The following is a 17,651-nucleotide window of genomic DNA, read 5'->3' as shown; positions in this document are numbered from 1 at the left end:
AGGTGACTTAATAGAGACATACAAGATGATCAGAGGGTTAGATAGGCTCTCCCTGTCCACCCTTTTTCCAAGTATGGGGACAGCAAACAAGAGGGGACAACTTTAAAGTATGGGGAGATAGGTATAAGAGATGTCAGAGGTAGTTTCTTTACTCAGTAATAAGGGTATGGAATGCTTTGCCTGCATTGGTAGATTTGCCAAGTTTAAATGCATTTAAGTAGTCATTGGACAGGCAAATAGACGTACATAGAATAGTGTAGGTGGGATGGGCTTCAGATTAGTATGACAGGGTGGTGCAACAGAGGGCCGAAGGGCATGTACTATGCTGTAATGTTTTATGTTCTATGTAAAACAACTGATTACATTACTGAAGTCACTAGGTGCACACCAGCACCTCTTGAATGCAGCACAGAAGTCTAAAAGCAATGGCCTCCCTGGTCAAGAAACTGCAAGTTAATTTTGCTTGAGAAATCAGCTGGGAAAAGCCATCAACAACCTTCATTAAAATTATCCATGACAAGAAACACACCAAGAATCCCAAAATTCAGTAATTATTGCAGGTGAATACATTTCTGGTCTTAATTATTTAGGGAGGTGATGCTTTAGTGATCAGGTCATGTCACGTCACAATAATCTAGAACTCCAGACAAGAGGACATCAGCTTGGATCCCACCATGGTTGCTGGCTAAATTTGGAATTCAACTAAAATCTGGAGTGAGAAGTTAGTGCAATGGTAAAATGTCGGTTATAGTAAAAGCCAATTTGATTCCCTTTAGGGAAGTGGAAAGAAGAAAAAAATAACAAACTTATCCGCTGGCCTACACCTGACTCCATACACAGCAATATGGTTGGCCCTTGAAATTGTCTCATGAAAATTACCCAGCAAGTTACATTTGTAGCCAGTGATACCAACATTCCATGAAGGAATAGAAACCAGAAAAATATCATCTGAAATTTATAAACTTAAAAAAACATTCCCCTAGCGATCTGTCCAATATTTAACCAAGCAACACAAAGTTCTCATCGTACAGCAGGAACTTGTGGCGAATAAGCTGACTGCCGCTTGTTACAAGAGATTACATTTCAGAAATAGCAAAGCATTTTTGTAGCCATTTGACTAACTAGAGGTTGTGAGCAGTTTGACAAACTCCTTTCTTTGGCACAAAATTTCAAAACATGCATTACTTGAAGCTAGAGGCACGAATAGAATATTTCCTGAAAAATTGAACAGGTTTCAGCAGCTTTGGAAAGAAGATTAAATTTAGCTCTGCTAGTTTGAGGGGGGGGGGGGGGGGGGGGGGGGGGCAGATGGTGCAACAGTGCAGGGAAGGAGTGCTGATAAATAACAAAGGAATAGGCTAGCCATTAAATCATACAGAACTGGGATAAAAGGCTAATTAATTCAAACATCTTTCCAGGGTAGGATATATCACCTCTTGCTCAGTATCCAAATCTTGGAATCAATTGGAGTTTTGACAGAGGTCAAAGTTATTGAAGGAAATGTTTGGCATGAAGGAACAAAACATGCTTTTTGGGAGGCAACATTAGTACTGGATGCCAATCTATAAAATAAAGTGCTGGGGCAAATCTAAATCTGTAATTGGTCTAGATTTTGCTGGCAGAAATGGAGAATTCATTAAAATGTGAGTAAAAGCATTATATAGAGGTTATATTGATTTTAGACCAAATCTTGTCTCAATGACCGATGATTACATAATCAATTTTAGAATGTGGCCACTTGGCCCACTATCTTCACTGGAGTTATTTACCTTTCCTTTAATATTTTTGTAGGTCTTTATTTTTATGCCAATGCCTTGAAGTGATCTTTGCTTTGATAGCCACTGATGGCAAAGCATTTCAGGTTTGAAATTTTAGTAGTTTTTGATTCTTCCTTCACTGTGCTGCAAAATGATTTCCCGATTAATTATTGGCAGCCAGTGGAACATTTACTAGTCTTCCTAAAATTTTCAAAACTTCAGCTGGAATTCTTCTTAACACAGCTTCAGATAGTCATACAGAGTCCTGTTTACTTAAAACTAGTTAACAGAAAAAAAGTAATAGTAATACTAGAATATTTTTCTTGATGTCACTTTTAGACAAGAGATTTGAACAGATTTGATGAGGAGAGAATGAGCACAAGTGCTTATCCAATCTCCCAGACATTACTGTAAACTTACTGTTCAAATTAAGCAATGCCTATTGTAGCATTAAAACACTTGGTGTGCAAAGTCTGACCAATTATCAGCTTCCTTCTAAAATCAATTTTTAAAGACTATTTAATGTTTTCAAATGCCTGGTCAAGGACTTTTCAATGTTTCCCATTGCTTTGATCCAGAGTAATCTTGTGCCAGAGAGAGAAAGTAATCCAAGGAGCAGGAGACTTTACTGCTCCTCAGATGCTGCCTGAACTGCTGTGCTCTTCCAGCACCACTAATCCAGAATCTGGCTTCCAGCATCTGCAGTCATTGTTTTTACCTTTACAGAGTACAAAAGTTATTCAGAAGATGAATGTTAACTGCCTTCTCTCCACCAATTATGCCAGACCTGCTGAAATTATCCAGTACTGTTTTTGTTTCAGATTTCCATCATCCATTTAATTTTACAAGTTTGATTCCTAGGATGACAGGGCCAACATATGGTGAGAGGTGGGATCAAATCTCAAACCTACAAAATTTAAAAACAGCATTTAAAAAAAGGGTAGATGCAGCAAAAGTGTTCTTGATAATCAGGGAGTCCAGACCAGGAGCCACAGTCCAAGTGACAAGGTTAGACCTTTCAGCACAGATAGGGAGGAATTTCTTGCGAGCTTGTAGAATTGTGTCACAGGAAGCAGTTAAAACCAAGATATTGAAAACTTGAGATACACAGATTAGTTTTAGGACAATAGGAAATGAGAGTAGGAACAGAATATGGTGTTGGATAATTAGCAATCAATGCCTGAGCCAGGTTGAAGGGCTGATTGTGCGTCGAACCAGGTGTCTCTCGCAAAACAATAACAAGCAGGTTATGGCTCACCAAGTGCTGCTTAATAGCACAGTTGATGACACCGCCCAGCACTTTACTGAAGGTCAAGTAGTAGACTGTTGGGTCACCAATTGGATTACCCTAAATCAGTCTAGGATGCATCGGAGCTATTTTGCACATGGATCAGGTAGATGTCAGTTTTATAGCTTGGCTAGGGGCCATAACAGGTTTAAGAAGTCTTCAACACGATTGCTAGAATGTAGTCAGGGTCTATAGCTATCCCTAGTTCCAATGCTTTCAACAGTTTCATATCATGTGGGATGAGACTCACTTTTGCAAACACTGGCATTGGCAATGCTGGGGACCTCTGGAAGAGATGGATCATCCACTGATCACTTGTGGCTGCCAAAGGCTGAAGCATCAATATGCTGGGCTCCCCACAGAGGATTAGAATCTCAATGGAGTGACCTCCTCTGGTGAGGATTGTTCAGCTGATCAGCACCATTCGCAACTAGGTATGGCAGGAATAGAGCCTAGACTGGATCTGTTGGTTATGGAATTTATTCCCTCCATCACTTGGAGTTTATACTGTTTAGCATGCTAGTCCTGTTTTGTGGCTTCTCCTGGTCAACATCGTCAGGTATGTCTGGTGCCGTTCCTGGCATGCCCTCCCACACTTCATCTTCAGAGGCCTTGCCTCTGTCAAAAGGTTAGTAGGCCAAGTAACTAAATGGAGCTGAACTAGTTCAGAACTCCTTCGATACATGAAACAGCTCCTGCTTATCTAGCACTGTTGGATTTTTCAGTAGACATATGCAGTCTCCTCTGGTTAGTAGACTTCATGCTACACAAGTTAAGGTCCTGACCATCTCAAAACTGGAACTAACCTCCTAATTCCCCCCAAACCTCAGTTATACTACCACTACCTCCATTTGAGTAAATCATCTGGCAAAAAAAGACCCACATTCTTTAGGAGGAGGAGGGAAGGAACTGAGTACTCTAATTAGTGACTAACTGGATGAAGGAGGGAGACAAGTTAAAAGGAAAATTCAGCAATTGGTAATCAAAAATCAGCTTCGAAGAAAGGAGTGAGGATGAATTGCTTGCAAACGTGGAAGGCTAACCTTGGTTTTCACAACTTAGATAGCTGTGAACTACATATCCAAGATAAATCTTGTAAATTCATTGTACAATTAAGTGATTGTAAATCTGAAAATGAGATCAATATCAGAGACACCATAACAAGGATAACAACTGCTTGGTTAAAACACATGTGCAGGTGATAGAAATGCATTAGAAGTGACCAGTCCATTTAAATGATTTTTCCCTTATCAAAATCATGGCATTATGGACCAGGCCAGACCTCTGCAAATCATTTTTAAAAAGTGGCCTATACCCTAACTTTGCTAGTTGTTTTAAGTGTAAAGCAGATATTCTAGGAGAGATTCAGCTGGTCCAACCCTTGTTTCAAACAAAAATTTACTTACAAGATTATCAAATGAAACATTAATGAGAAAAAGTTATTCGGTACTCTCTCAAACCGCAGATTATCCCAACTTTAATGATGTTGTTCCAAATTCCTGCAATAAACCCCTAAACACTGGGTCTTACAAGAGAGATGTCAGAGGGAGGGACGGCAAAGAGATTTACGGAGCACTTATGTAGCTGTTTCTTGGATCAGCAGCCTCAAAATGGATTACATTCTCTGAACAGCTAGACTGCCAAATCCAAAGCAAACCAGAGAAAGGCTGAGTGGGAGAACAGGCCACTCCTCTTTCAAGTTTCATTTAAAAAAAAAACACTTTGAAAGCCCTTTTGAGGTAGTACCTGTTAGCTATAATCAAATTGGCCCAAAACCTTTAAAAATAAACCCTCCTAGAATCTCTACATTTATGAACTTTGTTAAAAAAAAACCAAAGGACAATGTAACCTTGTTAAAAAAGGAGCAGCATTGTCACACTAAACACCAATATGCAGATAAACAATTTGTCACTTATATCTCTGATCCTGTACCAATTTAAATATGGTGACATCTAGTGCATGTTGTAGCTTCAAGTTTAATGGAGACTTTAGCACATTGATGAATTCAGTTTATGAAAATTCAAATCCACCCTTATTAAAACATACAGACGATATTGCTGCAACGTGCCAACACTACCTCTATGAATTAGAGAGAGAATAGAAATTAGCCCTCAAACAAGCGTTACGGATGGATGGAACATCAGTGATATGCCGAAGACAGAACTAAAGAAAAAAAAAGTGAAGTTCACTGGTCGAGCAGAATAAAAGCTGACCGTAACAGTTAAGATATTTGCTTCACAACCTTCTGAATATAGCACTACTTACCAAACAACCCTGCAACAGCACTACATATTTAAAACAAACCCACCATTAAATAAAAAATATAAAGGCTGAAACAATTCTTCATTTAGATCAAGCAACCATTTATAGAAAAAAAATGACAGTTTCTAGCTAGTTTCCCTTCAGGCTAGAAGATATTACAGATAAGCATCTTTAAAAATAAAGAAAAAGAAAAATGGAAATAAAAGACAATTGGGTTGATGACACACAAAAAGGCAAGTGCAAAGCTGTATAAAAAGGAAAATAAGGTAAAATAAACTGTCACATGATTAAAGAACAAAAACCAGGTGGAAGAAAGGGCTCATGCAACATACTTGGCAATGCAAATTTTTATTTCAGGAGAAACTATTTGCTGAGATAGCCAGTAATGCTGTCATTGGTTCAAAGCAGGAAACCAATTAGGAGTCACTACATACTGAAATAATGTAGCTCTCAACCTCACATTTGCTACATGTTAACATTACTGTTGAAAAGTTTTATTTCCTACTTCTTTTAAGTTCAAGATACAAAGTCACACCAGTAAAGAAAAAGGGTAATACAATGCATCCATATTGTACTCCAAGAGTAAAACTGTTACAGCAAATATAAGGCTTTAAAAATTAAACCAGTGTATCTCACAATCTCACCTCGGCTGATGCGCTGCTTCTCTCCAGAGAGGATGCCAGGAGTGTCAATAATGCTAATGCTTTCAAGCACTGGGTTTGGTAACTGGGCACACATAAATCTGCAAGACAAAAAAAATTTGTGTTTCAGTCTCCATTAAGCTTGCTGATATAATACTGCTATTTCCAAATAAACAATTTTTGCCATATTTTTCATTTGTGCAGACATATACTGAGTTTTAAATCATAATAGTAAGCAGTGGCCATTCAGCCTATTCTATTGGTGCTGGCTTCTCAACTGATCCTATTGACTTTCCCCATGATTCTGCAAGTATTCCCTCCAAGCGATTATCCAATTTGCTGTTGCAGATCTGGGTTAAAATTTGTCTCCATCACACTGACAGCTAATGCATTCCAGATCCTAATTTGTTGCTCTGTAAAAAGTACTTCCCAGATGTCCAAATTGGACATAGGTTTTTAAAGAATTGCTTCTTTGTATCAACCCTTCCAAATGGAAAGTTTCTCATCTATCCTGTATATCATTTTGATACAATCTTAAACTCCCCCTTTTGAAGACAGCAACTACAATTTCTCTAAACTGGTCTTGTATCTGCAGCATCTTATCCAAATTACATGGCAATTATCTTTCAACACTTTCTACTGCCTTTGTATGCTCCCTGAAATATACAATTCTGCACATTTCTAATGTTAAAGTGGAGATCAAACCAGTATTTTATACAGAGCTGAAAATGTGTTGCTGGAAAAGCGCAGGGGGTCAGGTAGCATCCAAGGAGCAGGAGAATCGACGTTTCGGCATAAGCCCTTCTTCAGTATTTTAGACAGGCTATCATAACTTCATTTTTATTTTGCTAACTTGGCTTATTAAAGACTTCCTCAAACTGCCTTGTAGGTCTTCAGTATTTTTATGTGCACATGTTCCCAGGTAACTTTACTCCTTGATTGCATTTAGAGTCACTTCTTCAATCAGAAAGCTTTCTAGTTTTCCCCCCATACCCACAAAAACCAACAAACTTCATGGATTTGGGCCAAAAGGCAAGTGGATGAAGTTAGGCCACAGATCAACCAAGATCTCATTGAAAGATGGAATATGCTTGAGGGGCTGAAAGACCCAAATCCATTCCCAGGATTCCAAGAACAATGCTATTGTTTCTGCACTGCCATCATGACAACATATTAAACCCATACCATAGGCCTCAAGCCTGTGGGAAAGGATGGAACCTTTGAGAAGCAATAATCAGCTTCAGGTCATTTCAAAAGAACTCAAACAGTGACAAATAAAAAAAAAAAAATCAATACATGCTTAGACGCAACTCTTCATTCAGCTCAAGGCAGGCACAAAAACAAAGGGAGGACAAAGGTGGTATTTTGAAAACTCCCCACAGGCCTCCCTCAAACAACACAACATATCAATGCATATCATTCTTCAGAAATGGACTCTAATGCAGCTTCTGGAAGGGACAATTCTTGCCAGCAGGTAGTGTTCTAAGTATGGAAAAGAAACCAGAGAAAGGAAAGCAAACAATCAAGGCCAAAGCCCACTTCCCCCTCCTGGAAATATCTGCCAACATATATGGTCAGATGCAGATCTAGGATCAGGAGGAGTTGCACAAGGATCCATAAAAATCAGTGACCGATGACAGAATTTTCTAGGTGGAAAATTATACTTGTAGCAAGTGTTTATCGTGGGCAGCACGGTGGCACAGTGGCTAGCACTGCTGCCTCACAGCGCCAGAGACCCGGGTTCAATTCCTGCCTCAGGCGACTGTGTGGAGTTTGCGCATTCTCCCTGTGTCTGTGTGGGTTTCCTCCAGGTGCTCTGGTTTCCTCCCACAATCCAAAAACGTGCAGGTTAGGTGAATTGGCTATGACAGGTGAAGGGGTAAATGTAGGGGAATAGGTCTGGGTGGGTTGCGCTTTGGCAGGTCGGTGTGGACTGGTTGGGCTGAAGGGCCTGTTTCCACACTAAGTAATCTAATCTAAAATGTTCATAACAACAGTGTTATGGGAAATAAGGGAAACTTATTGGAGACAGATGGAAGTAACCCCGGGTCTTGTTTGCCTTGCATGTGTCTTTATACTAACTACAAAAAAAAAAATTGGTCTTGATGATGATGGTCCTTTGTTAATTAAAAAAAGGGAGAGTCAGTTAACAGTATTCACATGGACAATAGGTACAGGAGTAGGCCATTCTGCCCTTCGAGCCTGCACCACCATTCAATATTATCATGGCTGATCATCCTCAATCAGTATCCTATTCCTGCCTTATCTCCATAACCCTTGATTCCATTATCCTTGAGAGCTCTATCCAACTCTTTCTTAAATGAATCCAAAGACTGGGCCTCCACTGCCCTCTGGGGCAGAGCATTCCACACACCCACCACTCTCTGGGTGAAGAAGTTTCTCCTCATCTTTGTCCTAAATGGTCTACCCCATATTTTTAAGCTGTGTCCTCTGGTTCGGCACTCACCCATCAGCAGAAACAGGTTTCCTGCCTCCAGTGTCCAATCCTTTAATAATCTTATATGTCTCAACCAGATCTCCTCTCAGTCTTATAAACGTAAGGGTATACAAGTCCAGTCGCTCCAGTCTTTCAGCGGAAGGTAGTCCTGCCATTCTAGGAATTGACCTCATGAACCTATGCTGCACTCCCTCAATAGCCAGAATGTCTTTCCTCAAATTTGGAGACCAGAACTGCACACAGTACTCCAGGTGTAGTCTCACCAGGGCCCTGTATAGCTGCAGAAGAACCTCTGCTTTTATACCCAATCCCTCTTGCTATGAAGGCCAGCTTCTTCACTACCTGCTGTACCTGCATGCTTACCTTCATTGACTGGGTGTACAAGAACACCCAGATCTTTGTACTGCTTTTTACCTAAATTGATCCCACTCAGGTAGTAATCTGCCTTTCTGTTCTTGCCAAAGTGGATAACCATACATTTATCCACATTAAACTGCATCTGACCACTCACCTAACCTGTCCAGGTCACCCTGTAATCTCCTAACATCCTCATCACATTTCACCCTGCCACCCAGCTTAGTATCATCAGCAAATTTGCTAATGTTATTGCTAATACCATCTTCTATATCATTAACATGTAGTGTAAAAAGCTGCAGTCCCAGCACTGATCCCTACGGTACCCCACTGGTCACTGCCTGCCATTCCAAAATGGAGCCATTTATCAAGACTCTTTGGCTGACAGGAAACAATCAACTTTCAATCCAATCTAGTACTTTGCCCCCAATACCATGCACCCTAATTTTGCTCGCTAACCTCCTATGTGGGACTTTATCAAAAGCTTTCTGAAAGTCCAGGTACACTACATCTACTGGATCTCCCTCATCCATCTTCAGAGTTACATTCCAGTAGATTAGTCAAGCATGATTTCCCCTTCATAAATCCATGCTGACTCTGTCCTATCCTGTTACTACTATCCAGATATGTGGTAATTTCATCCTTTATAATAGACTCCAGCATCTTTCCCACCACGGAGGTCAGACCAACTGGTCTATAATTTCCTGCTTTCCCTCCCACCTTTCTTAAAAAGTGGTACAACATTAGCCACCCTGGAGTAGACAGAAGCACAGTGATTTGTTGCTACACAAATCTGTAGTTAAACAGAATTCTCAAACGAGATTTTAAGAATCTGTAAAATCAAAACAAGTTACTCAATTGCACTGAAATAATTAAGTATGGCCAGGTTCAATCATTTCACATTTAAAAATAAGTTTTAAAATTTACCCCACCTAACTTGCATTGTCAAATGTGCAATTTCCAGAGGAACCCGATTATCTGAATGAGATAGGAGGTCGCAATAGAAACATTACAAAGAAGTGTTTCCAACAATGATCGTATCTTTTGTTTACAGTGATTACACAGGCACCACCTCCAAATGACAGACCTCCCACCCCCTCTTTCCCTGGAGTTCTAGAGGGGTGTACTCTAAACCACCCTCCCCTTCCCCAGATAATCTGGCCAACATTGCCCTGTACAGGGCAGAGTGGAACCGGTCAAAAAATTGCAGTAAAAAGTTATGCGTGCGTGCTATTTGGAGACTTACCCCACAAAAGGCAGCAGCCTTGTCGGTGTCCAGTCCAGCTGCCCTGAAAGGGGTGGGTGGGGGGGGGGGGGAAAAAAAAGGTGTTGGATGTGGTGTTGGAGGTGGACGCATCAGTGTGTGCTGCTGTCTCCTGAATGAGGAACAGACTTTTAAAAACTCTGAGCCTCAATGGAAAGGCAGTTAATGGATTAACTGAACAGAAAAAAAAAAGTGCCTGCCCATCTCGTTTGGATAATCAATGGTTCCCTGTAACTAGTGGGCCTCAATTCCTAAAAAAAAAAAACAGTATTTTGTTTCCTAACAAAAAACATAGAAGCTGGACTAATTCTTAAGCCACCAAATCCTTGAAATTAGGGTCATAGATGTACAGCACGGAAACCGACCCTTCAGTCCAACACTTTGGTTTTCCTTGGATAGAAACTTGTAATTCAACACATCTACCTTAGGTATCCAAAGGAAAATGGATTCCAAAGGTCTTTGACAATCAAGTGGTAATAACATATGCCTGAACAAAGATTCCACAGCAATAATCACTTGTCTGGACTCCCGTTGCAACTGCAACAGAAATTTCACACGTGGTTGTATGTGTGGTGTCACCCAGAACTTCTAACTGAATTTCATCAGATCCGGAAAATAAATTCCAAGTAAACTCTAACCTCGGTCCAAGTTATACACAACCCCTTATTTATTGTCAGAACTCCTTTCCAAGCAGCACTGAGAGAAAAAAAGTGTCCATACCTCCTTATCAAGGGTAATTGGGTATAGGCAACAAACTAATCTTGCCAGTGATGCGCAGGTCTCCAGAACAAAAAAAAGTAAAATCAGAGGCGTTGCAGTTCCAAGTATCAGCACAAAATTCTTCCTAATTAAAATCTTTTTAATCAAAAGGGATAAAAGAAAAATTGCATCCACTCTCACTGATCAAAGTCAAACCAATGACAAAAAAAAATCAAAATTGTTAATGTAGGGACAGGTTTATAATTGCATCAACATCTTAATAAAAACTACCAGCAGTATGCACTCTGCTGTAACAGAGTGCATTAAAATACATTTAAACACTATTAATCATACAGGCAGGTACCAAAACTCAGATCATCACAAAAAGTTGAGAAAGATGACATGACTAAGCTTAAAAAAGGTCAAGACTAAAATGTGGCAAAGTGAAGTAGGAACAAAAATTAAAGAATATTTCCAAAATAAAGAATATATCTGAAGGTGAAATTCAGATAAGCAGGAGGAACAAAAACAGTTGGCTTGAAATTATGCAGTTTAATAATTTTACCCTAATTCTTCATGCATGAAACATGCTGCTTAGAGACATAGCGTAATACATGCACGGTGCTTGCAGGATTTGGGAACAGAGTTGATGTCAATGCGAACAACTACATCTGCCAGAAACATCCCCATTCAGATCGCCACATGGGAGGTAAGAGTTAAATTCAAACAAGCATCACAAACTCAAGAACACAATGTGAAGTGGCTTAATATCCAAACAAAAATAAAGTTGAAACGTTGTCCTCTTCCAAATATGGAGGAACACAATGAGCTGAACTGAAGTGAACATTTGGCATTTATTCTTTAATTTCATGTTCATTTCTAAGACAACATTTATTGACCACCCTCAACTACCAGAGAAGTGATACCTGAAAAGTAGTAAGATGGCAGCTCACTTTCAATAAGCACTCTGTCCACTACAGAGCAGTGGGAGCACTGTATAGTGAATGCAGTAACTCACCAAGGCTCCTTCAGTAGAACCTTCCAAACCCATAAAAATAACCAGCTTTGGACAGATGGAGCACCTCTGGGCCACCCGGACGAACCAACCCAATCACCCTGTAGCACAGCATTTCAACTCCCCCTCCCACTCCACCGAGGATATGCAGGTCATTGGACTCATCCACCGCCAAACCACAACAACGCGACGGTCGGAGGAGGAGCGTCTTATCTTCCGACTGGGAACCCTCCAACCACAGGGGATGAACTTGGACTTCACCAGTTTCTTCATCCCCCCTCCCCCCACCTTGTCTCAGCCGAATCCCTCCAGCCCGGCACCGCCTTCCTGACCTGCAGTCTTCTTCTTGACCTCTCCGCCTCCACCCTACTCCGACCTATCACCTTCACCTTGACCTCTTTCCACCTATCACATTTCCAACGCCCCTCCTCCAAGTCCCTCCTCCCTACCTTTTATCTTCTCCTGCTGAACACTCTCTGCTCATTCCTGAAGAAGGGCATGTGCCCGAAACGTCGAATCTCCTGTTCCCTGGATGCTGCCTGACCTGCTGTGCTGTTCCAGCAATAAAGTTTCAGCACAGATGGAAGATAACACTATATGGAAATTCTCAAAGCCACACAACATTGACTTGGAAATACAAATCACTTGTCCTGCTGTTAGGGAGTTGCAGGATTTTAACCTAGCAACAAGTGAATATACCCGTATCACATGGCGAGCTGTGGCCTTGAACCACTGTAGTTAATCACCTACAAGATGAATTAGAGATCAGCATACAAGAGCCAGTGACACTCAAGGAAAAAAAAAGTGATACACTGTAGTCAACTCAAAATGAGATTCAATCTCATTGAACTTTCCATCTTTTGATGTGTGCTCACAGATAAAGATTAGTTGGACTGTTTTGAATCCACCCAGACTGCAAATCTGAACATCTTCAGCACTTGCCAGATAAGACTCCAATTTAGGGAGATCTTTCTGGAAAACTGAATACTTTGAAGAGATGCTGATTGCCGATATTTGTCCACCTAGAGTTTTGACAAATATTTGGCAACTGATTCAACAGTCCCATTGCTAGGGTTTGGCCACTCTTGAAACAGGCAGGCTGCTCTCAACACAAACATCATACTATACAAGGTAATCATACCTCCACCATAAAGAGGCCTCAACAAGTGACTGGTTATCAGATTGACTATTCACATCCTGTTGCAAAGATTCAAGACAACCCACATAACGGGGTTAGGCTGTATATCTTGGGGCTTAGACTTGCAGTTTTGCAAGTCTACACAAGAACCCTATATCTCAATAATTCAGGCCACCTTCAAATGATTTGTAGACAAAGCCCATGCTTGGCCTGTTTTAAACACCTACCTTTGAGATTATATCCTTTAATTTCATATTCTGAGAAAATCTATGCATTTTTCCGAATCAACCCAAAATGCTATTCCACATTTCTGGACCAGCTGGGGCTTGAACTTGGGTCTTTTAGTGCAGGAGGTAGAAGACAAGTAAATATGGAAGTATTGAGCTGCTGTTAAAACTTGAAGGGATGGAGTAGGTTAGGTAGGACCACACTAGTTCAGTGATTCTTGGGTCCTCTTTATAGGAAGTCTCATGAAGCACACAATGGCTTGCTTCCACTCTTTGAAAGTCTCTTATGCTACAGTTTATCATAGGTGGGGGGACAGATAGTAGCTGGAGAAAATGGAAAATGCAAAGCCCTGGTTTCCATATGCTCCATTCTATTTAGACAACTTTAGATTGCCAGCAAAAAGACACTGGATGTACAAGTTCTTCCTAGGGGCTTTTCCTAAACCCAAATTCAGAAAACTCCACCAAAGGTTGAACTTCTGCCACCCCATCCCAGGAAATTCTTGAAGTTGCCACAATCAGATCAGCTTTCTCACACATCTGTTTTGTGTGCCAAGACAGACATGCTGGCATGTCCTCCACCTTTCAGAGGAAGGAAAAGGAGGTTTCACTGATGTCTCAGCCATTATAATGCCCTGGTGGGGATATTATCCCCTCCTAATATCTTAGTTATCAAAATGACCTTTTGTTTTAAAACAGCCTGACAGGTTAGAGTTGTGCCAAGTTCACAGCAGGTACTTTTTTGCAGGATGGATCAGGGACACTAACATTGAAGACACTGCCTTTATTGAATTGCTCTTGCCAACAGGTACTAAAAAGCCCTGCCCTGGAGTACTGCTCCATTCTTGGCCACAAATGGAATCAGGTTATGTCCATGATCTGTATATACAGTCTTCACTGTGTGAAAGCACCCTGTAGATCAGCTAACTGTTTGAGCTCATGTTCTTCCATCACCCACCATTTGTGCTTTTGGTCACAGGTTTTTTTTTTGCAGGACGTGAACCTTCAGCAATCTTGAGCTGCTTTCCGATTCAAGCTGGATGGCTGACTCAGTTTCAGGAATACCTTGTGTATGTGATTCATCAACTACTGAAGAATGGTGTCAGGCAGTCAAAAAGGAGAGGCTTAACCAGCAGAGCCAACTGAGATGCAAGGAACCAGCTCAAGTTCTAGCACTGCTGCAAGAATCATAGAATCCCTACAGTGTGGAAGTACGCCATTTGGCCCAGTGATCCCCACACTAACGTTCCCACCCAAAAAAAAAAATCACTCCTTCTACCTTATCCCTGTAAGGAGACATTTCCTGTGGCTAATCTACCCAGGTTGCACATCCCTGGAAACTACAGGCAATTTACCATGGACAATCCAGCTAACTTGTGCATCTATGGACCATGGGAGGAAACTGGAGGACCCATTCAGACACTGGGAGAGTATGCAAGCTCCAAATAGACACTGGACTGAATTGACACAGGTAACTGGCACTGCAAAGTAGCAGAGCTAACTGAGCCACCATAAAACATCCATGGTTTTACTCCTGGATGGTGTTGAACTACCAACCTGCCACATGACAGCCAAACATGCTAATCAATTGCAAGAGACTATTGAATCACCTTTGAGGTCAGTGGATCTGGGTCATCTGTGAAAGCACTGCTAATGGTACTTTCCAAATGCTTGGAAATGCCTCAAGGAGATAGTGCTTCATTTCTCTCAAACATTAGGGGAGCATTTGGGAAATACAAGGTTCAATATTCAGGTTGGAAAAGAAAACAAAAAAGGTAATGATGAAGGCCCCTGACTGGAAAAGGGCAGATTTTAGCATTCTAGAATTTGAACTGGAGTAAGTTGCTTGGAATTCGCATTTTTACTCACTAAACAGTGAGTGAAAAATGGGAGAGATTTTCAAAAAAAGAGATGAAAAAGGTGCAATTAAATACCTATGAGAAATAATACAGGGTATCCAAAGCCACAGAATCCTGGATGACTAAGGATATTGATGAGAAAATAAAGGAAAAGGGGTGGCATATGATGCACATTGGAATGTAGCAACAGAAATCAAGAAGAGTCACTCGAATTCAGGAGGGAGGTTAAGGCTGGAATAAGGAAGAAGGAAATGATAGCATACTACACTAAATATGTTTAAGAATATTTTTGATTTGGTTAAGAAAGACTAATGAAGGATATATTCTGGATTAGTGGTGCTGGAAGAGCACAGCAGTTCAGGCAGCATCAACGAGCAGCGAAATCGACGTTTCAGGCAAAAGCCCTTCATCAGGAATAAAGGCAGTGAGCCTGAAGCATGGAGAGATAAGCTAGGGGAGGGTGGGGGTGGGGACAGAGTAGCATAGAGTACAATGGGTGAGTGGGGGAGGGGATAAAGGTGATAGGTCAGGGAGGAGAGGGTGGAGTGGATAGGTGGGAAAGGAGCTAGGCAGGCCTTTACCCAATTAGAAAGATGGTAACAATGCCCTAGTTGAAAATATGCGTTGAACAACTGACTAGTATAGCAATGGGTACAGGGGTGTTGTCAGCCTTTTTAAGCACTCCAGGTAGAGAAGTCACCAGGTCTGGATGGCATGCATCCTAGACTGCAGGGCAAGGGAGCAACTGCCAAGCTATGACAGAAAATTAAGGCCTCTCTAAACAGTCAGCCCTAGGAGTCTGGAGGATTATAAATATTTGTGAAAGGTGCAAAGGATAACTCAGGAAATTACAGACTGGTTAACTCAACAGCAATTGAAAAACTGAGAAGCCATAAGATAAACATACACAGAAAAACCAAGTTAAATACTTAACACAGTCAACATGGTTTTATCAAGGGCACAAATTTACCTGCACCTCCACACACATCATTTACTGCAACCGCTGCACCCGATGTGGCCTCCGCTACATTGGGGAGACAGGCCACCTGTTTGCAGAACATTTCAGAATACCTCTGTGACACCCGGACCAACCAACCCAACACTAACTCCCCCTCCGCCAAGGACATGCAGGTCCTTGGCCTCCTCCATCGCCAGACCATGGCAAGATGACGCCTGGAGGAAGAGTGCCTCATCTTCCGCCTAGGAACCCTCCAACCACAAGAGATGAATGCAGATTTCTCCAGCTTCCTCATTTCCCCTCGGCCCACCTTATCTCAGTCCCAACCTTCGGACTCAGCACCGCCTTCTTGACCTGCAATCTTCTTCCCGACCTCTCCGCCCCCACCCCCACTCCGGCCTATCACCTTCACCTTAACCTCCTTCCATCTATTGCATTCCCAACACCCCTCCCCCCTACCTTTTATCTTAGCCTGCTTGGCACACCTTCCACATTCCTGAGGAAGGGCTTATACCTGAAACATTGACTCTCCTGCTCCTTGGATGCTGCCACACATTTTTCAGCTCTGATCTCCAGCATCTGCAGTCCTCACTTTCTCCTTATCAAGGAGATGTCATGCCTGACAAATTTAGTGGAGTTCTTTGATGAGGTAACAAGCAGTGGAAGAGACCAAGTGAATCGGATAGAACTTGGTAGGCAGGATGTGGATAAGTGTGAGATTATTCACTCTGGTAGATAAAGCTGAATATTTACAAAACTGCTTAAACTGGAAAGCAAGGTGCCCAAAAGGACCCAATTGTCCTTGAGTCAAATGTTAGCATGCAGATGAAACAAGCAATTATGAAGACAAATGGTACAATGCAATAAGATGTTTTCCTGCAGTAGAGTTCTGTACAGCCTTGATCATTGTAGACAGCTTTGTTCCTTTAAACAGGGGACAGACTCACCAGAAAGTGGGTGCAACAGAGGTTAAACCCTTTGGATTAAGGCTATGGGCCAAGTGCTAGAAAACAGGGCGAGAAGTTAAGTGGTAGTTTTTGACTGGTGTAGACACAATGGACTGAAGGGCCTTTTTCTTTGGTGAAGATTGGACTCAAACAAAAGTCTGCACTGGTTTTGTACTGTTTTTTTGTCAGAAGGATTTTAGCTACCAAAGCCATTGTGTGCATGCATCCTTAAATCCTCCCATTACCAACTTCAGAATAGAATCTCCGTTACAAATTAAATGAGTAGTCCTTAGAGCTTACTGGAAGCTATTTGCACTGATTTGGGTTGTCAGAAAGCAAGCAAGGTATAAACAAGGCGTGCCTCTGATCTTAAGGACTGCAGAAACAGCACAAGTGAACTTGCCAGTTACATCTTAATTCCCTTTTGATTTATCCCTTAAGTGTCTATTTCTTAGAGTGGGGTCGAGAATTGAAGACTGGGTTTAAACCAAAACACAATAGACTACTTTGTTAGGTTTGTTCAACTAAAACTATTCTATATTCATAAATTCATTTTGTTTAAGCTGCAAATCTGGTCTGGTGATTATTCAGAAAGTCTGGTACTGGCCATTCAAAACACACTGGTTAGGAACTATCTGGGTTTGTGAGCCAGTATTTTCATTTACCTGCTACAAATGCAGGGTTAAGGAGACTGATGTCATTTGGCTGTCTTTGGCATTACCAAATAGATTTTTGCCCAGTTCTTGGATTATGCCTCATTCTTAAGTGAGTACTTTACTGTGAT

At 41.3% G+C, this 17,651-nt stretch overlaps 1 protein-coding gene across 2 annotated transcripts in view; it reads right to left on the bottom strand.

Annotated features, from left to right (window-relative positions):
- LOC122548512 (EH domain-containing protein 3) overlaps window positions 1-17,651 on the bottom strand; it is a 75,558-nt gene that overhangs the window by 45,244 nt on the left and 12,663 nt on the right. For both annotated transcript variants that reach the window (XM_043687254.2, XM_043687255.2), the window contains exon 3: window positions 5,952-6,049. In XM_043687254.2, coding sequence (XP_043543189.1) covers window positions 5,952-6,049 — 98 coding nt within the window. The remainder of the gene's footprint in view (window positions 1-5,951; window positions 6,050-17,651) is intronic.

The sequence above is a fragment of the Chiloscyllium plagiosum genome, unplaced genomic scaffold (assembly GCF_037043375.1).
Source record: "Chiloscyllium plagiosum isolate Xiang-an unplaced genomic scaffold, Cpla_swu_hap1 HiC_scaffold_3, whole genome shotgun sequence".
In the NCBI taxonomy this organism is placed as follows: Eukaryota; Metazoa; Chordata; class Chondrichthyes; order Orectolobiformes; family Hemiscylliidae; genus Chiloscyllium; species Chiloscyllium plagiosum.
Note: the sequence above shows the minus strand (reverse complement) of the source record. Positions and strands in the feature narration are given on the sequence as shown.